Source organism: Polypterus senegalus, chromosome 1, assembly GCF_016835505.1.
Source record: "Polypterus senegalus isolate Bchr_013 chromosome 1, ASM1683550v1, whole genome shotgun sequence".
In the NCBI taxonomy this organism is placed as follows: Eukaryota; Metazoa; Chordata; class Cladistia; order Polypteriformes; family Polypteridae; genus Polypterus; species Polypterus senegalus.
In genome coordinates, this window is record NC_053154.1 from 197,626,613 (window position 1) to 197,650,323 (window position 23,711).

The 23,711-nt window shown below is 39.8% G+C and overlaps 1 protein-coding gene across 1 annotated transcript in view; it reads right to left on the bottom strand.

Annotated features, from left to right (window-relative positions):
- LOC120540732 (mucin-2-like) overlaps positions 1-23,711 on the bottom strand; it is a gene marked incomplete at its 5' end in the record, with an annotated part of 33,645 nt that extends 9,934 nt beyond the window's left edge. Inside the window, 2 exon segments of the mRNA XM_039771796.1 lie at positions 16,569-20,550; positions 20,553-23,711. Coding sequence (XP_039627730.1) covers positions 16,569-20,550; positions 20,553-23,711 — 7,141 coding nt within the window.

Consider the following 23,711-nt stretch of genomic DNA (forward strand, 5'->3'; position numbering starts at 1 on the left):
AAGGAATGGGATTTGATCTCTGAATGTGCAGAGTGCCATAAATAAACTGAAGTCTTCACAGTTTTGATTTCTGCTTGTGTCTTGACTCTGTATTTTTATGTGGAGAAAATAAGGGCAGAAACATTGTCCTTCCCTTCTGTACATAATTGTCAGTATTGACTCCTCTATTGTAAGCCTATTTCACTACACTGTAATGACTTCAGACTTTCCAAGACTGAGTAAAGAACATCAGTCTTCAGATATTCAGTTCATTCCTGCTCGGTTGGTAACAAATGTTGCACAGGACCAGAAATGGAAAAAAAAGAGAAACAGAAAGTCAGATGACAGGCAATGGTCAGGAACCAGGAGATCAAAAGAGATATGCACCAAAGCCAAAGAGCAACCTAAAAAATTTTAGCCAAAACTCATGAAAAGTTTGATATCTAGAGTTCAATAACACACTATAATAACAAAGTAATGAAGTACTCTAACAAGCCAGTTTAAATACCATCACACATACTGATGTAACTTCCTGTATGCATCCCTAGTAACCCAATGTCATGTGGCAACAACCACAAAACCAACCGAAAAAAGTACAAAGCTACATGTTAAACTGGTCAATAATACAGAATCAAATATTTAATACTCAGGACATAAAGTATTAGCAAAATAATAAACTCCACCATGCCCAGATTATGTAATAAGTTAAACCAAACTATTAGAAAAAAATGATTGAATTAGAACAAAATTGTAAAGAATCTCCATTTGAACTCCAAATCGATGAAAGAACTCTCCTCCTAACATACTCTGGATAGACCTAACAGGCCTTAGTGGATGGCTTGCATGAAACTGGGACATAGACACCCATGACCTATCTTCAGGACTATACCCTGTCCAATCAACTAAATAATATAGTTGAGAAGTCTGCAGTCTAGAGTCCAATATTTTCCTAACTTCATATTCCATAATTCCATCCAGAGTAACAAGTGGAGTAAAAGTTTTAGGTTTCATTTACAGGCTAGAGTGAACTGGCTTCAATCGAGAAACATTGAAAGACAAATGAATCTGAAAGTGAGCCAGCAAGGCTGCCCTGTATTTCACCAGACTCACCTTTTAAAAAAAAGAATTGTATAGGGTTCAATTACCTGTGGTGCCAAGGTACAGGATTAAACCTTCAGGTAGATGTCCCATTAGCAAGCAACTCTTTCTGTCTAACCCTAAGCTCAGAAGCCTTGCAATGTCTGCAGTCCATGAATCACTTGGCAGAAGTCTCTGCCATCTTTATGTTCTCCATAACTTTGATCCGCACTGAGTGCAATCTATGAAAATATTCAATAACTCCTATAAAAGATTAAGTAATTGCAGAGGGATCTAAAAGTGGATGTTTGTAACCATGAAGACATTTTAAGTGTGACATTTTAATAATAGAATGATAAATCATGTTCCTATTGACTTCAGCAATAGGTAACTGAGCATCGATAAAATTTCTTGATACCTTACCAAGAAGTAAAACACATATCCCATCCCATCTTAGAACACAAAAATCTTAGAAATCTGGAAGCAAATTGTTAGCCTATGTATTTTTCTGAAAACTATGGACCTCAAAAAACCATGTAATTTTACAATCTCAGCAATATCTGGCAATTCTTTAGCCAATGTTCTTTTCTCATGGCTATAAAGTGTGCAAAGTCTGGTGAGAGAAAGACCTGGGGCCTCATGTATAAATGGTGCATAGGCACAAAAATGTTGCGTATGCCCGCTTCCACGCTCACATTGTGATGTATAAAAACTAAACTTGGCATAAAGCTACGCACATTTTCATGGCAGCTTAAGCCCTGGCGTACGCAAATTCTCCGCTCAGTTTTGAAAACTGGCAGAAACCAGTGTCAAAGCAGTGCTACTGTTCCTGTGTGGTTACCCTTTCTTTTTTATATCCACATCCCTGACGCGGCTTTATCAAATAAACTGAAATAAACTGGGTATTGTTAATTCGTTTAAGGAATCTGATTGTAATTAACCTGTAATAATATAATGGTGCATGGAATGGCCAAACTATTCCAAATACCATAGCTGCTTTAGCGTTGTTACTCTTAATGCACCACTCAGAATATTTATCCCACTGTTTCTGAGTGTGGAATCTAAGCTCTACAGCAGCTGATCGGAAAGAGAATTATCAGGATGCAGCATCAAGCTGTGTTGCAGCGCTAGTGACGAGCTGGCACCTCCTTCAGGGATTATTCCTGCCTTGCACTGTATGATTGCTGGGACTGTTTTGCAACACTGGATGGATAGATGGATAAAATAATTAAAAATGTATTTCAATGTTCCTTAATAGTTTTGAAGAATCTGTGTTCTCAGCTTACAGATGGCTTAACATCTATTTTACAGCTGATTGTGTGGTGATTGGGTATTTGGAGAAAGAAAAGGAAGGGTAGGAATTGGGGGTTAGTATGTTTGAGAGAGACAGTACTGCTGCAATAAATTATTTCATTGAAGGTCGCGCATGGCACAGCAAGTATCTTGCGGGAGGCACGAACAGTCTCTGGACGGGGGCCAGATCGTTACTATCACTGTGCTCCTATGTTTAATAACATGCTTTAATTTCTATCATCATGAAAATGATATCAAATATACATCTCAGTATTTTAATTATTCAGAGAGCTGTAATATCACAAACGTAATGGATTCTGTGTCCTGTCAGAGGAAGAGAAAGCCCGTTTAAGAAGCACGTAGTGATTCACACACATAGAGCACATAGAAGAACAAATACAAAACAAAGCATTTAACGTGCTACTTTAGTTACGATGGGATTTGAGAAACTAGTAAATTAAACAATTTTAAGATGAAATTTATGATTTCTTCTTTATTGATAAAATAAACAACGTGATTAAAGTGGAAATTTCGAGATTAAAGTTGACATTTCAAGGTTTTTTCCCACTGTGTGGCTACCCTAATAAGCTTCCATATTACTCTCAGATGATAGGCTATGAGTCGACATTTCACGGCGACTTTGATATCTGACAAATTTTTATTTCAGGCACTGTGCGACTTCGTGAACTTGGACTTTCGAGTTTCTCTGACACTCTATATCACTCGATCGACTTCCTTTTGTTGTTTATACCACTGTTTAAACCAACAAATAGTAATTTTTTCCTTGCCTCCACTTGATATTCGCTGAAATTCTTCTATTCTCCCCTGTCCTTTTACCATTGTCTTTCCACAGAACGCAGAGCTTAAGGGTTATTTATATTGATTTGCATATTTTAAAAATGGCTGAGATCACCATAATAAAAACAGCTACTTTTTTTAATTGTCTGTGGTGTTCCACAGGATTTACTGTAGTTTCTTTTGCATGGAGAAAACCAATCCTAGTATTTCTTTGTTTTCTTTCAGCTCAGGAATACTTATGGCTAATTTTAAAATATTCTTAAAATGGTGGACAATAACTGAGTCTTGCTTACTTAATTGTTTTTTGAGAATGAGCTGCCCAGTTTTATCTGATTCTACACTATTTAAAATGTACATTTAAAGGTCCTACATTGTAAAGGTCCAAGTTTATGTACAGACTGCCAAGGCAGATGGCAAAAAGTAGTGCACAACACAAAGAAATGGATGAAAAAGAGAAACAAAACCAGACAAATGAAATGGTCAGGAAGCTGAACAATACAAGATACAAACAACAAAGTCAAAACACAACCAAAAGAATCATAGCCAAAAAATGCACTTTGTTATCTAGAATTTAGTAATACACGTTAATGCTTTTGCTAACTTTTTTTCCAAATGCTGAAAAAATGATCCATACTGATGAGCTGGTATAAATATTTCACGTGTATATTTCCTGGTCATGTTTCAGCCAATATTTCCTCCAGGCTGCAGTGCCACCTGCTCTTCACTGCCAGGAACAGCCCTCCATAAGGGAGGCCCTCCATAGGTTCTGGCAGTTCACTGAATGTGCTGGGAGTAGAAAGTGTTTTGGTGAGTTTATGTGCTAATACTTTGCTTTGTGTTTTCTGGAATTTCGACCCTATGCTCTGTTTTGGACTATGCTTCTTTAATTCTGTTTTTGATAAAGTGCTTATTGATATTTTTGAGCCTCTGATCTGTTTTTGACCACACTTTTTGAACTTTGTGTATTACCTTGCCATTTGTGGCATCTCCTTGTGCTGTTAAGAGCTTTGGGCTTGCACAGCCTTTTGGTGAAAGTAAACCTTTTATTTTTTAATCAAGATTTGTCTCAGCCCTTTGAGTTTATAGTCTGGGTATTTTGATGTTTTTTCCCCACCGGTGGGCAACTTTGAAAGTGTTTTTGGTACCTGTGCTTTCAGGATTCACCAAATCATGATAATCCCTAACCCTAGTAACCCGTCCTCCTGTCCTGACAATTGAAATTCAAAATAGCAGAGGACACCACCAAACACAGTGTTGAAAAATCACCCAGTGGGGGCAACTGATTCCTCCCCTTCTGGTCCCAGGACCATAAAAGCCCAGCCACCTACAAGGAGGAATTACTTACTGGTGTGTGCTCTGCAAAAGCTATGGGCTGCTGAGAGTTTTTGGTGTTTTCTGTGGTGTAAGAGTTAAATAAAAAAAAATACATTTTGCTCTTAAAAACTGGGTTTTGGTTGCTGCTAAGGAACCGTGCCAAAATTTTTAAATCTTTTTTCCCTTTAGAAGAGCTTTTTTGCTTTTTGTCGCCCGCACAAGAGCAAAAGTAGCTGGGTGTTTGGAGGTGCGCTTAGAAAAGTTACTCATACTTGTATGTGTTCTTGTTATCTGTATTCGAACTAGCATCCAGGTGTCAGGGTAGAAAGCAGCAGTAACAGTCTGAACAGCGATTCCTTAGTTTAAAGGAAAAGAAAAAAAAGAGGCCGCGGCTGGCTTCAAAGCAGTAAAGGGGAAGGCTCAGCAGTGCGTAGATAAGCGGCCGATCAGGTACAAGGGGCTGTAGGAGCAGATAAGGTAGTAAAGTTTTATTTATTTGTTTATTTTAGATTGAACAGTCCTTAGCGGTCCAGAGGTAGAAGTGGGCGACAGCGTAAGGGTTCATTAATACGGGGCAATACAAACAGTGCAAGTGGAGAGCTTTTAAGTAAGAGGAGCGCAAAGTTAGGAGAAGAGACAGAGAAAAGTAAAGTTAACCTCCCAGAAAGACAAATAGCAGGCAGCTGAGAAGGACAACAGTACAGGAGCTTAAGGGGAGAAGGTGTAAAATAGCTGAAGCAGTTCTTAGTGTTACCATTTAAGTTAAATCATTTAATTTTAAGAAAAAAAAAAGGCAGTTTTACTAATCCTAAATCAAATTTTAATAACGAGGCCAGTGCAATGCAAGTCCTGATTGATGTTGGATTTATTAGATGATGGCTTGGAGGAGCCAGTTGTCTATAAGGGCTACATCTGCAGCAGATGCCACCTGATCCAGCACTCTGACCTCAGGGTCGCTGAACTGGAGGAGGAGTTGGCTGGCTTGCGTTGTAGTAGAGAATTGGTCAAGAGTGTCCACTCCCAAGGTGGCGCGGGAGGAGATTCCAGACCAGACAGGTAGAAATAGGTGGGTCACGGTCACAAGGTGTGACAATGTGGGTTGTGCTCCATGCTCCCATCCGCTGTTCGGGAGCCCTTGAACCCAACACCGTCGGTAATGCTACCGATGAGCTAGACAGTGAGGCAATAACAATAGAGCAAGGGGATGATGAAAAAGTGCACAGTGCTTTTATTACAAAATAAATCAACACAGTGTTCAAAGTAAAGTGCTGTGCAGTTCATTCAACAGTTCAATAAATAATCCATAAAAGAAAATATGGAGGTTAAAACACTACAAAAAAAACAATCCTTTAAAACGAGGTTAAAACATTCATCAGGAAGCAGTCCTTAAAATCAATGCCAAGCCCGGTGTCTCTTTCAAACTAGCGTCTCACCTGCTTCTCCCAGTTGGGCTTTACAGCAGGCGAGACGCTCTCTCTGCAGCCGACCTTCTCAGTGCCTGCTTCTGCTGTCAGTTGCCTTAACGATCCTTGGCTCTGGTCGGCTCCTCCGGACAGCTACTTGGGAATTCCTCCACGACCAAGGCTCTCTCTGCACCTTCCGTTCACTCCTGCCCTCCAAAGCAAACTCTGCGGGAGTGACCACAACCACTACTACTCCCAGGTGTTGGCCAAACACCCAGGCTGCCTACTCAGCTGCCGCGAGCTTGCTCTCGCTCGCTTCCTGCTGCACCAACTTGCTCTCGTTCTCTCTCTCCTCACTGCTTCCTGCTTCCTCCTGCAACCTCCATTTCCTTCTCTTTTCTTCTTCTCATTTTTTTTCCTCCCTAACCGACTCACGCTTCTATATATTGAGGGGCCATAGCAGCTGCAACACATTAACAGTCTCAGGAACAATCACGGATGTGGGCAGTCCCTCACCTGTGCACTAGGTGAGAAATGCCCACACCGTAGATCACCCTGAGATCCGCTACAGCCACCACGCAAATAAGCCGCGAGCATGGTTATTTACCTAAAGCTGGCCTCTGCTGAGAGAGCTGTGGACTCACTATATCACGCAAGGCGTAAGGTAGAGGGTGCACTTTGTCCTGGGGCTTCAATCTCAGAATTAGAAGTGTCAAACTGTTCTCATGTCTTTGCAGAGCTGGACGGTGTCTCTGATAATTCTGAGGTGGTAGGCAGGAATGAGGTGCCCCAACAGGCCACCTCAGAACCAGTTCCCAGAAAGAGAGAGGTAGTGATAGTTGGGAACTCAATCACTAGGGGGTTTGAAGCGCAGGTGTGCTCCAGAGAGAGAGAGTCTTGCACGGTGTATTGCCTTCCGGGTGCACAGGTGGGGGACCTCCCTCGAAGGCCAGTGTGGGGGTGGATCCAGTTGTCATTGTCCATGTTGGAACAAATGACATACATGAGGGTAGTCTGTCAGTTCTGCGATCCAAATTCAAAGAGTAAGGCACCAAGCTGAGGGGCAGAACTGACAAGGTAGTCTCTCAAAGTTCTGCCTGTGCTTCACACCAGTCCAGGTAAGACTGAGGAGATTAGAAGGCTTAATGTGTGGCTCAAATCTTGATGCAGGGTAGAAGGGTATAAGTTTATGGGGCATTGGGACACCTTTTGAAAGAGATGGGACCTGTTCCGCCATGATGGATTACATCTGAACTGGAGGGGCACCAAAGTATTGGGGAGGTGTATAGGACAGACCAGGTATAGATCTATACATGGAGGAACAAACAATGCTGTAGAAATAAAAACGCATAGTAATGTAAATTCTAAGCAAACATTTAAATGTAGAAGGAGTAACACATTAAAAATAGCTTGCCTTAACGCTAGAAGTATCAAAAATAAGGTAAGTGAGTTGGAGTTGTATGTAGCAGAGCATAATTATGATATTATAGCAATAATGAAAACCTGGCTAAATAACAAAGATGGGGTGAGTGTAACATAGAGGAATACATATTTTTAAGGAAGGATAGAATAGAAAAGTAGGTGGAGTTGTTGTTTATGCCAAACAGAATTTAAATGTAATTCCTCCTCAGTTGGATGATGAGCCCCATCTTAGTGAGGACATGTGGCTTCGCCTGGAAAATATTAGGGAAAGAGGTCTTATTTTAGGAGTGTGTTATAGACCACCCAATTCAGACAGTAATTTCAACAAACATCTTTTTAGTAATATCAAAAAGGCAAGTTTGCAGGGGGATATTATAATCATGGGGAACTTTAATTATCCAGATATTAACTGGGAGTTTTTAGAAGTAATCAGTGACTGCTTTTTAACACAGCTTGTTAAAGCACCAGCACGGGGTGAAGCCTGTCTGGATTTAGTATTTTGTATCAGGATAGAATTGAGGGTGTAGATGTAATTGAACTACTAGGGTCAAGTGACCATAATATAATACAATTCTCAGTATTTTGTAAGAGTGCAGATGCAAAGACTAAAATTGTTAAGTTGAACTTTGGCAAATTTTGACCAGATGTGACGAAGTCTAAGTAGGATAGACTGGGATAAGCTTTTAAATGTGGAGACAGTCGAGGAGCAGTGGAACAGGTTTAAAAATGTTTTACATGCAATGCAGGACAGGTACATAGCTAAATTTGAAATTAATAGGAAATTTTAAAAAACTCCACAGTGGATGAATAAAGATTTAAAAAAAGAAGTTGCAAAGGAAAAAACTGCTTTTAAGGAATATAAGACTAATGACTGCAAAGTGAATCATAGAGCATATGAAAACATGAGAGCAACCATTAAGAAGGATATCAGGGAGGCTAAAAGACAGTTGGAGAGGAATATAGCAGATAAGGCGAAAGAAGAGATTCTTTCAGTATTTTAGTAGTAAAAGAACAGTTAAGGAGGAGGTAAAGTGCATCAGAAATAGTAAAGGGGGATTAAAAGATACAGACAATGAAATAGTGGATGCCCTAAACTTACATTTTTCTGAGGTGTTCACAAGTGAGCAAGTGGATAACCTCCCAGAGGTAAATGGGACTACTAAGGAGGTACTGAGGGATCTGGAAATTGTAGAGGGGGCGTGCTGCACAGATTAAATAAGATGAAATCAAACAAATCACCAGGACTAGATTATATTTATCCTTGCGTTCTTAAGGAGGCTAGTGAGTACATATATAGACCCTTGAAACATATTTTTTGGAAGTCACTGATCACTGAAGAGATTCCGAAGGACTGGAAAATGGCAAATATCATCCCATTATATAAAAAGGGTGACAAGGCAGATCCAAGCAACTATAGGCCAGTAAGCTTGACATGCATCATAGGAAAAATTAATGCAAGGAATTATTAAGGATAAGATTGAGCAACACCTAGCAAGGACAAGAGTTATTCTGAACAGTCAGCATGGGTTCAGAAGAGGGAGGTTGTGTTTTACTTACATGCTGGAATTCTATGAGGAGGCAACAAAAGGATACAATCAAAGTGGAGCATATGATATTATTTATCTGGATTTTCAGAAAGCATTTGATAAGGTGCCACATGAGAGGTTGGGCCTCAAACTAAAAAAGTGAGAGTTCAGGGTGATGTTTTTAGATGGGTGCAGAACACAGGAAGCAGAGGGTAATGGTGTTAAGAGTGGTGTTCCACAGGGGTCAGTGCTAGGGCCACTGCTATTTTTAATATATGTAAATGATTTAGATAGGAATATAAGTAACAAGCTGGTTAAGTTTGCAGATGATACCAAGATAGATGGATTAGCAGATAATTTGGAATCTGTTATATCATTATAGAAGGACTTGGATAGCATACAGGCTTGGGCAGATTTGTGGCAGATGAAATTTAATGTCAGTAAATGTAAAGTATTACAAATAGGAAGTAAAAATGTTAGGTTTGAATACACAATTTGGCGGTCTGAAAATCGAGAGTACACCTTATGAGAAGTATTTAGGAGTCATAGTGGACTCTAAGCTATTGACTTCCCGACAGTGTTCAGAAGACATTAAGAAGGCTAACAGAATGTTAGGTTATATAGCATGATGTGTGGAGTACAAGTCCAAGGAGGTTACGCTCAAACTTTATAATGCACTGGTGAGACCTCATCTGGAGTACTGTGTGCAGTTTTGGTCTCCAGGTTACAAAAAGGACATAACAGCGCTAGAAAAGGTCCAGAGAAGAGCGACTAGGCTGATTCCAGGGCTACAGGGATTGAATTATGAGGAAAGATTAAAAAAGCTGAGCCTATACAGGTTAACTCTTTCAGGGCAGATGTCGACTTCCATCGAAATTCAGCGGTACAGGACGGTAATTAGCTCTAAACGGTGACAAAACTCACCATTATTTTTTAGTTCGACTCTCTTCAAAGTTTGCTTCGTTGATTTGACCGCAGATTTCCTGTGTGTGCAGTAACAAAGACCAAACAACCCAACAATTGGCATTGACATCTGGCAGGAGACCAACGCGAATGCACAAAGCCAAATACTCTGTGGACGACATTTTGTGTATGATATCGTCGAGTCGGACTTGGAGTTGTTGGATTTTGATGTAAGTGATCTGGAGATCAAAAACGAACGTGAGGGGCCAGCATCAGCTAATCGTGGTACTGAACATGTCCATATAGCTAATGCACCTGGGAGGACCAGCTCTTACGATGACAAGAGTTACAACCCAGATTGTAGCAGACTGCAACTGCTGCACAAAGACAGCCAGGCAGATGGCCTGTCATGTATTCCTGCAGGTCATCGAGCTGCCCCAACGCGCCAGACACCAAACGGGCACCAACAGCAGCCACGGCATGCAGCAAAAGACGTTTTATGTTGATTTATGTGTGAAACCATTGTTTTGTGTGCTTTTCAGAAAACTGGAAAAAATATTTAGCCCTCAAAGAGTTAAGCAAAAGAAGATTAAGAGGTGACATGATTGAAGTGTTTAAAATTATGAAGGGAATTAGTACAGTGGATCGAGACTTGTATTTTAAAATGAGTTCATCAAGAACACAGGGACACAGTTGGAAACTTGTTAAGGGTAAATTTCGCACAAACATTAGGAAGTTTTTCTTCACACAAAGAATGATAGACACTTGGAATAAGCTACCAAGTAGTGTGGTAAACAGTAAGACTTTAGGGACTTTCAAAACTCGACTTGATGTTTATTTGGAAGGAATTGATAGGACTGGCGAGCTTTGTTGGGCTGAATGGCTTATTCTTGTCTAGAGTGTTCTAATGTTTCAAATGAAACATTTAGAGACGGAGCTCCTTAATACCTCGTTCAAAGTGATCCAAGACACCATTAGATGCAGTATTTCTGTTGTTTTATAACGTCAGTGGAAGAATTCTTTGGTTGTTACTGCAACTACATGCACTATTTTTAATTGAATAAGCAGAAATGACTGGGTTTATGGCCCAACATTTACATTTCAACCCATCTTTCCCTGAGATGACCACAACAGTCAAGTATTCTATACTTTGTGTATTAGCAAAATAAAACGTAAAATAATAAAATTTGCAAAACAAAAATTACATAAAAAATTAAATCATCACTTGCAAAAACAGTTGAACTGCAGATTCGTGAAAAAAGCATTTTTAAAAAATGTGACATTGTGCATATTCTTCATGGAAAGTCAAACATAGGCACACCATCATTCAGTGCTTTTTTTTCCACAAGAAAAGGCCCAACACAGGAAACCCACCTTTTGCCACTCCCCAGCAAGCACCTTTATTTACTTATTGCTAGTTTTGTGGCCATTTGTTGTATTTCATATGTGGTTTGTGGTATTAGTTCTATCTGCATCTTTTGTTGTTTGAGGCATGGTGGTACATTGTTGATGCTTCCCTAGCCTTCAGGGACACTTAAAACACCATTATAACCCACTAAACGCTAGTTCAGTTCCTTCTTCCTCATTGACTTCTATGCATTTCATGGAGTTTGGCGAAGTCCGCAAACATTTCCATGATTTCGTCCAACTTGTGGCAAAACAAATTCAGCAGGGTTCGCTTATCACTACCTGTGATGCACATTAATCTTACTGGCCTATAGTTGCTTGGATCTGCTCGACTGCCCTTTTTATGCAATGGGATATTTGCCTGTTCCTTTGACTTGAGAATAGTTGCTTAAAAAAGGCAGGTGAAAACTGCAGTCTTTTCATACTGATATTAAACTTGGGTCTTTTGACAGAATAGATACCAATAAGGTGTAGATGTGAGCAAACATGGGGACTAAAAAGCTAGTCCTCATGAAAATAACTATTATAGAGTGATAAGGAGATGCTGGACAGCTACTCTGCATTAGTATCTACATAGTCCCCAGGATCAGGCTTTAATGGAAAAAATTGTTTATGTGTGTATGTGTGTGTGAGAAAATGACTCACTGTGTGTACACTCCTCTCTGGCTAAAAATGGCATAGCAGAATAGAATTGGTATAATTGCTGTCATACAAATGGGGATGTAAACAACTGGCTTCCTGGTCACATGGTATAAGTTCATGTGATTCTATTGGTTCATGGCTTAGCTCCCAGTAAGCAGTGTGTTTTCAATTTCCATATGTAGCGTATGCATCCAATTGGAGAGAGAAAATTAATAGAAAGGGGAGAGTAAGGTAAAAAGTAACGGAAGCTTTTATGCAATCTCATATCTTAAGTCGTGATGATGTATGTTATAATGCCGAATACAAAATGCCAGCTACTTTTACGGATTTAGGAAGAGCAAGATAAGACATAAAAATGTTCAGCTTATGCCATGCTTGAGTAGCATAGTAAAAATGTAGTTTCGCTTTGCTGTGACTTTGTCGTAAAAATGCCTGGTTTCATGGTCTTTGACTTTATTTTTAAGCAAACAAAACAGAAACATGTTGTGAGTGATGTAGGAAGTGCAAGATAATATAAAACAAGTATGTTTAATAGAACTTTGAACATTAAACTACAGTATTTTGATTGAATACCCAAGTAGTAATATCTGCCTTGTTTTTACTGTGACAGTGTCTTGAAAGTGTCTAGTTTCATTTTGCCATTTTTTTTTACAAACTAAATAAAATTAAAAAATACACTGGGTTTTTATTGTTGGACCATTATATACAGATATTCTGTGAAGAAAAACCTTTGAGGTAACAGAGATGGCACTTTGAGAAGGTCTGACACTTATATCTAGCTAAAAGTATATGCACACTTTGTTATGACATAATCTGAAACAAATCTCATAAATGCTGAGTTGACTGCTTAGTGTCGCAATACAGATCTGAACTGCCATACTGATAAAACAATGGGTTCATACTTGAAGCCAAATATGGCACACTGTGATAGAGCTTTTGAAAAACTCCAAATAGAGGAAGATATAATGAGAGTATCTGAGAAATGAGCAACCTTGCAAATAATTATGAAGTAAACCAAAGTGGAAGTGGAGATCTTATCCCATGCAAACAACCCCAGAAATGGACAGATTCCAAAGACTACATGCACTGTGTCAGCTGTCAGGCATTTTTCTCAAGAAGGTTTCTTTGGTGTCTGTAAATTTAAAACAATTGATAAGGCCACATCAAAATTGGAAAAGAACAGAATGCAGACCCTTTGTGCATTTGCACAAGTCCTACGTCACCTGGACTTAATAGTGGATTATGTAAGATCGTGCAACTGTTGTCAAAGTTATTGGCAGAGAAAAAAGGAGTGTGTACTATTGACATACATATGTTATACTTTTAAAAATCCATCCATCCATCCATTATCGAACCCGCTATATCCTAACTACAGGGTCACGGGGGTCTGCTGGAGCCAATCCCAGCCAACACAAGGCGCAAGGCAGGAAACAAACCCCGGTTAGGATGCCAGCCCACCGCAGGGCACACACACACACACACACACCCCAAGTACACACTAGGGACAATTTAGGATCATCAATGCACCTAACCGGCATGTCTTTGGACTGTGGGAGGAAACCAGAGTTACCCGGAGGAAACCCACACAGACACAGGAAAGCGAACCCAGGTGTCCTAACTGCAAGACAGCAGCACTACCCAATGTGCCACCGTGCTGCCCTCTTTTAAAAATCAACCCAACTCAATTTGCTAAGTTGGAATAGTTAGCCCTGTTTTAAACAGTATTTATTTTTACATGTCGTAAACTATCATGTAATAGGCCAGTTATTGTTATTCTATTACTGCATGGCTTATTTTAGGTTGTAATGTAGCATGTACTAGCCACCCAAGATACTACAAAGTCTGAGTAGCCGCACCTTCCAAAACAGCAGGTTCAAAATGTATAAAGTTGATTGTTTATGGTTCATGCAAAAAAAAAATCAGAAAATCTTTTTTTTTCCTCAGACAACACAATGATCAGAGAACCTATATTTGTATTTTTAATATTTAAAGTGTTTTGACTTTTGGAGTATTCTATGAAAATTTCTTTCTGTTTTACTTATGAGTTATATTATTTATGATATGTTGGCCCATATTTCACATTTGACGCGTGGATTATGTGTGTACTCATGACAAGACAAAACTAGTAGTGAGAAAAGCAGTATATAAATACAAAGAATTATTATTAGAATTATTAAAAATGTAAATCCTTTCTTTTTATTATTATATAGAATATATTGGCTAACTGTTAATTTATAAGTACAGTGGAACCTCTGTTCATGAATGTCTCAGAACACGTACAAACTGGTTTACAACCAAAAAGTTCCCCAAACTTTTGCATCTGTTCACGACCACAGACTCAGTATACGAACATTCCCCGTGCAGAGAGAGAGAGAGAGAGAGACACACAGACACACAAACACACACACGCTCACACGCACGCGAGAGAGACACACACACACACAGACTCGCGCGCAAGAAAGACACACACACACACACACAGACAGACGCCCATGAGAGTGAGAGAGAGAGACGGCTGGACACATAAGGTTTGCTTTTCAAAGAGACTGATCCGAGCATTGTTTTAACCTCGTTGTATTTAATGAAGACTTTTTACTATTGGATTTTAACCTCCACTTCACTTCTGTTTATAGCGATCGGTTCGTAGCGTGCATTGTTGCAATGCTACTTTTCTCGGTGGTTCATTAAATTACGGATTTTTAAAATGTTCATTTTTTTTCCCCTGTGCTTAATACTCATTTAAAAAAAGTGTTTTTAGTGAGCAGTTCGTAGCGCTATAGCGCAAACTCTTACAGTGTTAGTTTTCTCTGTTGTTTAAGGTTTTCTAAGTGTTATTCAGTGTTTTTACATTTAGTTTACTATTACACTGTGCATTCTATGGTATAATGAACTATATGTGTGCTTAAAAATCTTAAAAAAATATATATTTACATACAGTTCGTACGGTCTAGAACGGATTAATTGTATTTACATACAGTCCTATGGGGAAAATTACTTCGGTTCATAACCAAATCGGTTTACGACCAGAGTTTTGGAAAGAATTATGGTCGTAAACCGAGGTTCCACTGTAATGGTTTACAAAAAGTAACACAAAAATGCCTACCTTTTTTTTCCCTCTTGAGTAGTTTTCGGGCAATTAATATTACTTAGGGAATATTTTGCCAGAAGTAATAGCACTGCCACTTGATTAAAATCATTCAGAACTCTTTCTACCCCTGCTGATGCCCGATTTACGGTTGGTGCCTTTCAACTCAATGTTGCCAGGATTGACTCCAGGGCTTGTTACAATAACCAGGGTTAGGTTCGTTACAAAACAGGGTGAATAGAGTTTTGCTTTACTTTGTAATGGTTTATACTATCAAAGGTGTGTAACCATTTTCAGAAATCAGCTTTGTAATGAGCTGGAAAGTAATGAAGCTATTTTTTCGGTTTTAATATTTAGTTTCTGATAAGATGTTAGTTTTGATTTATTTTTGAATGACAATTTAAGGTAATGCCATCCCAGAATCACCTCACAGTTTCCGAGCAGATAATTACATATTAAAATGATGGGTACAATCCTACACTTCCAAAAAAAAAAAGATATTCCCATAATAATATAGTAAGGCAAATAGTGCTCTCTGTTTGTCGTAGTTGTTACTAACCAATCCATGGCTGTTGTCATGCCTGGTCTATAAAAATACATCAGAATTTGAAAATTGGATCAAAGAAAATTCTACTTGAAATATACTTGAAATAGTAAAACAGAGGGTTTCCTGTATTTTAAATGCCAAGTCCCCATTTTCTAGTTATAATTTCAATGAGACTGCAATGGTCCTGTAGTAAACATTTAGGTTGGTATTGGTTGTCATAAGTCCACACAATGCTGCCAAGTCTGAACTGCGCATTGTGAAATGTATGTGCATAAAGTTGTAACACAAAAGTGTATTTCAGGTTTTCATGTAATGTAGGGACCAAGTCCTCATTTTCAGGGTATTCCTGAAATAAGACAAAAATGGTTCATAGGATGTAGTAAAATATCAGGGTGGTGTTGACTGTCCTCACAATATACATTAACATGACATTGTCCTCACAATGTGGTGAAATTTCAGTTTGCTTATTTAACATGAAACTGAAACTTTAAGATGGCCAATGGGATATTACACTAGAAAAGAGCCCCTTTTTATGGTTATTTTCTACTACAGAACTCAGGAAAGCAGTGTCCCCACAAATTATGTTCCACTCTTATGTCTTCACTATGTACTAATTTCAAATGTGTCTGTGTGTGTGTATTCACCTTCTGGTGGACTGATGCCATCTCTAGGGGTTGTTCATGACTTGAGCCCTTTGCTTCCTGGAGTAGGCTTCCAGGATTAAGCAGGCTTAGAAAATGGTATGGAATGGTACCAAAGAAATTTGTAAAACTCATTAGTCGTATGTAATGTGCAAACAGAAGAAAATCGAAAATTAAAAAACATTAACTCTAATTCATCTCTAAAACATAACTACATATTAAAATGTCCAATAATAATCAGATGTGGAGCATACATTTTGAAGAACCTGGGGGATGTGTTGGAAAACTTTGAAAAGCACTGATGCAAATAGTGCCTCTACAGAACAGCATCCAAAATCATCAAAGGTGCAAGGAGTTCATTGCAGTCCAGGATTAAGGTAAAGACATCACCGCTAAAGCTGGGAATGAGTTCATATGCCCTAGCAATTTAAGTTCTCTAAAATAGACCAGAAAAAGGCAGGCAGCTAAGTTAGAAGTACTGTATAACACATCACAGCCCAAAGGTGAGCTCAAGTCATATTTAATCCTTACCTGTTCCTGAAGAATTGGTACTTTCAGACAAAGGAGAAAATGAAGATGCCATTACAGAAGAGCTATCAGCTGACAATGAGGTGTCTTCTGGTGAGACTGTTAGTCCTGAACTGGGAGGTTCAAACCTTTCTGTACTGGATCCAGCTATTGATATGTTGTAGCTATTAAAGGTAGATAAATTGCCTTTACCCGATGAATGGTTGGTTGAAAGTGGTAGTTGTGTTGGTGTGGTAGATTGTACTGTTCTTAGGGTGGTAGCTTCACTTCCTAAATGAATAATTGATGTGGTATATGGTACTGTTGACTGACTGGTGGATGCTGCTGTTGACTCATTCCTGAAAACTGTTGTAGTGGATGGTGGTTTTGATTCAGTGGTGAAAATGTTAGCTGTGGTGGAAAATAATGTTGACTCATTGGCGGAAATTAATAATGTGGTGGATGGTAGTGTTGAATGAGTGCTGGAAATTGTTGATGTAGTAGATGGAATTGACGGAGTGTTGTAAATTGATGATGTGGTGGAGGCTACTGTTGAATCAGTTGTGAAAATGATTGATGTGGTAGATGGTAGTGCTGACTGACTGGTGGCGGCTTGTGTAGAGTCAGTGGTTGAAATTGTTGACGTGGTGGAAGATATTATTGACTCAGTACTAAAAATTGTTGATGTGGTTGATGGAAGTGTTGACTGAGTGCTGGAAAATGTTTGTGTAGTAGATGGAATTGACGGAGTGGTGTAAATTAGTGATGTGGTGGAGGCTACTGTTGAATCAGACGTGAAAATGATTGATGTGGTAGATGGTTGTGTTGACTGACTGGTGGCGGCTGATGTAGAGTCAGTGGTTGAAATTGTTGATGTGGTGGAAGATGTTTTTGAGTCAGTAGTTACAAATGGTGATGTGGTAGTTGATAGTGTTGACTGAGTGCTGGAAATTGTTGATGTAGCAGGTGCAAATGAAAGAGTGGTGGAAATTGCTGATGTGGTAGGGACTGCTGTTGAATCAGTTGTGAAAATGATTGATGTGGTAGATGGTATTGTTGTCTGACTGGTGGCAGCAGGTGTTAATTCAGTGGTTGAAATTGTTGATGTGGTGGAAGATGTTATTGAATCAATAGTTACAATTGGTGATGTGGTAGTTGATATTGTTGACTGAGTGCTGGAAACTGTTGAAGTAGTAGGTGGAATTGGCGGAGTGGTGGAAATTGGTGATGTGGTGGGGGCTGCTGTTGAATCTGTCGTGAAAATGATTGATGTAGTAGATGGTATTGTTGTCTGACTGGTGGCAGCAGGTGTTGATTCAGTGGTTGAAACTGTTGATGTGGTGGAAGAAGTTATTGAGTCAGTAGTTACAATTGGTGATGTGGTAGTTGATAGTGATGACTGAGTGCTGGAAATTGTTGATGTAGCAGGTGCAATTGACATAGTGGTAGAAATTGGTGATGTGGTGGGGGCTGCTGTTGAATCAGTCGTGAAAAGGATTGATGTGGTAGATGGTAGTGTTGACTGACTGATGGCGGCTGGTGTTGATTCAGTTGTTGAAATTGTCGATGGGGTGGAAGAAGTTATTGAGTCAGTAGTTACAATTGGTGATGTGGTAGTTGATATTGTTGACTGAGTGATAGAAATTGTTGATGTAGCAGGTGCAAATGAAAGAGTGGTGGACTTTGCTGATGTGGTGGGGACTGCTGTTGAATCAGTTGTGAAAATGATTGACGTTGTAGATGGTATTGTTGTCTGACTGGTGGCAGCAGGTGTTAATTCAGTGGTTGAAATTGTTGATGTGGTGGAAGATGTTATTGAGTCAGTAGTTACAGTTGGTGATGTGGTAGTTGATATTGTTGACTGAGTGCTGGAAACTGTTGATGTAGTAGGTGGAATTGGCGGAGTGGGGGAAATTGGTGATGTGGTGGGGGCTGCTGTTGAATCAGTCGTGAAAATGATTGATGTGGTAGATGGTAGTGTTGACTGACTGATGGCGGCTGGTGTTGATTCAGTGGATGAAATTGTTGATGTGGTGGAATATGTTATTGAGTCAGTAGTTACAATTGGTGATGTGGTTGTTGATAGTGTTGACTGAGTGCTGGAAATTGTTGATGTAGCAGGTGCAATTGACAGAGTGGTAGAAATTGGTGATGTGGTGGGGGCTGCTGTTGAATCAGTCGTGAAAATGATTGATGTGGTAGGTGGTAGTGTTGATTGACTGGTGGTGGCTGGTGTAAATTCAGTGGTTGAAATTGTTGATGTGGTGGAAGATGTTATTGACTCAGTACTGACAAATGTTGATGTGGTTGATGGTAGTGTTGACTGAGTGCTAGAAAATAACGATGTAGTAGATGGAGTTGATGGAGTGGTGAAAATTAGTGATGTGGTGGGGGTTGCTGTTATATCAGGCGTGAAAATAATTGATGTGGTAGGTGAAAGTGTTGACTGACTTGTGGATGGTGTTGTTAACTCAGTGGTGAAAATAATTGATGTGGTTAAAGATGTTATTGAGTTAGTAGTTACAATTGGTGATGTGGTAGTTGATAGTGTTGACTGAGTGCTGGAAATTGTTGATGTAGCAGGTGGAATTGGCGAAGTTGTGGAAATTGGTGATGTGGTGGGGGCTGCTGTTGAATCAGTCGTGAAAATGATTGATGTGGTAGATAGTAGTGTTGACTGACTGATGGCGGCTGGTGTTGATTTAGTGGTTGAAATTGTTGATGTGGTTGAATATGTTATTGAGTCAGTAGTTACAATTGGTGATGTGGTAGTTGATAGTGTTGACTGAGTGCTGGAAATTGTTGATGTAGCAGGTGGAATTGACAGAGTGGTAGAAATTGGTGATGTGGTGGGGGCTGCTGTTGAATCAGTCGTGGAAATGATTGATGAGGTAGATGGTAGTGTTGATTGACTGGTGGCGGCTGGTGTAAATTCAGTGGTTGAAATTGTTGATGTGGTGGAAGAAGTTATTGAGTCAGTAGTTACAATTGGTGATGTGGTTGATGGAAGTGTTGACTGAGTGCTGGAAATTGTTGATGTAGCAGGTGCAATTGATAGAGTGGTAGAAATTGGTGATGTGGTGGGGGCTGCTGTTGAATCAGTCGTGAAAATGATTGATGTTCTAGATGGTATTGTTGACTGACTTGTGGATGGTGTTGTTAACTCAGTGGTGGAAATTATTAATGTGGTTGAAGATGTTATTGAGTCAGTAGTTACAATTGGTGATGTGGTAGTTGATAGTGTTGACTGAGTGCTGGAAATTGTTGATGTAGCAGGTGCAATTGATAGAGTGGTAGAAATTGGTGATGTGGTGGGGGCTGCTGTTGAATCAGTCATGAAAATGATTGATGTGGTAGATAGTAGTGTTGACTGACTGATGGCGGCTGGTGTTGATTCAGTGGATGAAATTGTTGATGTGGTGGAATATGTTATTGAGTCAGTAGTTACAATTGGTGAAGTGGTTGTTGATAGTGTTGACTGAGTGCTGGAAATTGTTGATGTAGCAGGTGCAATTGACAGAGTGGTAGAAATTGGTGATGTGGTGGGGGCTGCTGTTGAATCAGTCGTTAAAATGATTGATGTGGTAGATGGTGGTGTTGATTGACTGGTGGTGGCTGGTGTAAATTCAGTGGTTGAAATTGTTGATGTGGTGGAAGATGTTATTGACTCAGTACTGACAAATGTTGATGTGGTTGATGGTAGTGTTGACTGAGTGCTAGAAAATAACGATGTAGTAGATGGAGTTGATGGAGTGGTGAAAATTGGTGATATGGTGGGGGTTGCTGTTATATCAGGCGTGAAAATAATTGATGTGGTAGGTGAAAGTGTTGACTGACTTGTGGATGGTGTTGTTAACTCAGTGGTGAAAATAATTGATGTGGTTGAAGATGTTATTGAGTTAGTAGTTACAATTGGTGATGTGGTAGTTGATAGTGTTGACTGAGTGCTGGAAATTGTTGATGTAGCAGGTGGAATTGGCGAAGTTGTGGAAATTGGTGATGTGGTGGGGCTGCTGTTGAATCAGTCGTGAAAATGATTGATGTGGTAGATGGTAGTGTTGACTGACTGATGGCGGCTGGTGTTGATTTAGTGGTTGAAATTGTTGATGTGGTTGAATATGTTATTGAGTCAGTAGTTACAATTGGTGATGTGGTAGTTGATAGTGTTGACTGAGTGCTGGAAATTGTTGATGTAGCAGGTGCAATTGACAGAGTGGTAGAAATTGGTGATGTGGTGGGGGCTGCTGTTGAATCAGTCGTGAAAATGATTGATGTGCTAGAAGGTATTGTTGACTGACTTGTGGATGGTGTTGTTAACTCAGTGGTGGAAATTATTGATGTGGTTAAAGATGTTATTGAGTCAGTAGTTACAATTGGTGATGTGGTAGTTGATAGTGTTGACTGAGTGCTGGAAATTGTTGATGTAGCAGGTGGAATTGACGGAGTGGTGGAAATTGGTGATGTGGTGGGGGCTGCTGTTGAATCAGTTGTGAAAATGATTGATTTGGTAGATGGCAGTGATGATTGACTGGTGGTGGCTGGTGTAAATTCAGTGGTTGAAATTGTTGATGTGGTGGAAGATGTTATTGACTCAGTACTGACAAATGTTGATGTGCTTGATGGTAGTGTTGACTGAGTGCTAGAAAAAAACGATGTAGTAGATGGAGTTGATGGAGTGGTGAAAATTGGTGATGTGGTGGGGGTTGCTGTTATATCAGGCGTGAAAATAATTGATGTGGTAGGTGAAAGTGTTGACTGACTTGTGGATGGTGTTGTTAACTCAGTGGTGAAAATAATTGATGTGGTTGATGATGTTATTGAGTTAGTAGTTACAATTGGTGATGTGGTAGTTGATAGTGTTGACTGAGTGCTGGAAATTGTTGATGTAGCAGGTGGAATTGGCGAAGTTGTGGAAATTGGTGATGTGGTGGGGACTGCAGTTGAATCAGTCGTGAAAATGATTGATGTGGTAGATGGTAGTGTTGACTGACTGATGGCGGCTGGTGTTGATTTAGTGGTTGAAATTGTTGATGTGGTTGAATATGTTATTGAGTCAGTAGTTACAATTGGTGATGTGGTAGTTGATAGTGTTGACTGAGTGCTGGAAATTGTTGATGTAGCAGGTGGAATTGACAGAGTGGTAGAAATTGGTGATGTGATGGGGGCTGCTGTTGAATCAGTCGTGGAAATGATTGATGTGGTAGATGGTAGTGTTGATTGACTGGTGGCGGCTGGTGTAAATTCAGTGGTTGAAATTGTTGATGTGGTGGAAGAAGTTATTGAGTCAGTAGTTACAATTGGTGATGTGGTTGATGGAAGTGTTGACTGAGTGCTGGAAATTGTTGATGTAGTACGTGCAATTGATAGAGTGGTAGAAATTGGTGATGTGGTGGGGGCTGCTGTTGAATCAGTCGTGAAAATGATTGATGTGGTAGATGGTAGTGTTGATTGACTGGTGGCGGCTGGTGTAAATTCAGTGGTTGAAATTGTTGATGTGGTGGAAGATGTTATTGACTCAGTACTGACAAATGTTGATGTGGTTGATGGTAGTGTTGACTGAGTGCTAGAAAATAACGATGTAGTAGATGGAGTTGATGTAGTGGTGAAAATTGGTGATGTGGTGGGGGTTGCTGTTATATCAGGCGTGAAAATAATTGATGTGGTAGGTGAAAGTGTTGACTGACTTGTGGATGGTGTTGTTAACTCAGTGGTGAAAATAATTGATGTGGTTGAAGATGTTATTGAGTTAGTAGTTACAATTGGTGATGTGGTAGTTGATAGTGTTGACTGAGTGCTGGAAATTTTTGATGTAGCAGGTGCAATTGATAGAGTGGTAGAAATTGGTGATGTGGTGGGGGCTGCTGTTGAATCAGTCGTGAAAGTGATTGATGTGGTAGATGGTAGTGTTGACTGACTGATGGCGGCTGGTGTTGATTCAGTGGTTGAAATTGTTGATGTTGTGGAATATGTTATTGAGTCAGTAGTTACAATTGGTGATGTGGTAGTTGATAGTGTTGACTGAGTGCTGGAAATTGTTGATGTAGCAGGTGGAATTGACGGAGTGGTGGAAATTGGTGATGTGGTGGGGGCTGCTGTTGAATCAGTTGTGAAAATGATTGATTTGGTAGATGGCAGTGATGATTGACTGGTGGTGGCTGTTGTAAATTCAGTGGTTGAAATTGTTGATGTGGTGGAAGATGTTATTGACTCAGTACTGACAAATGTTGATGTGCTTGATGGTAGTGTTGACTGAGTGCTGGAAATTGTTGATGTAGCAGGTGCAATTGACAGAGTGGTAGATATTGGTGATGTGGTGGGGGCTGCTGTTGAATCAGTCGTGAAAATGATTGATGTGGTAGATGGTAGTGTTGATTGACTGGTGGCAGCTGGTGTAAATTCAGTGGTTGAAATTGTTGATGTGGTGGAAGAAGTTATTGAGTCAGTAGTTACAATTGGTGATCTGGTTAATGGAAGTGTTGACTGAGTGCTGGAAATTGTTGATGTAGCAGGTGCAATTGATAGAGTGGTAGAAATTGGTGATATGGTGGGGGCTGCTGTTGAATCAGTCGTGAAATTGATTGATGTGCTAGATGGTAGTGTTGACTGACTGATGGCGGCTGGTGTTGATTCAGTGGTTGAAATTGTTGATGTTGTGGAATATGTTATTGAGTCAGTAGTTACAATTGGTGATGTGGTAGTTGATAGTGTTGACTGAGTGCTGGAAATTGTTGATGTAGCAGGTGGAATTGACGGAGTGGTGGAAATTGGTGATGTGGTGGGGGCTGCTGTTGAATCAGTTGTGAAAATGATTGATTTGGTAGATGGCAGTGATGATTGACTGGTGGTGGCTGTTGTAAATTCAGTGGTTGAAATTGTTGATGTGGTGGAAGATGTTATTGACTCAGTACTGACAAATGTTGATGTGCTTGATGGTAGTGTTGACTGAGTGCTGGAAATTGTTGATGTAGCAGGTGCAATTGACAGAGTGGTAGAAATTGGTGATGTGGTGGGGGCTGCTGTTGAATCAGTCGTGAAAATGATTGATGTGGTAGATGGTAGTGTTGATTGACTGGTGGCAGCTGGTGTAAATTCAGTGGTTGAAATTGTTGATGTGGTGGAAGAAGTTATTGAGTCAGTAGTTACAATTGGTGATCTGGTTGATGGATA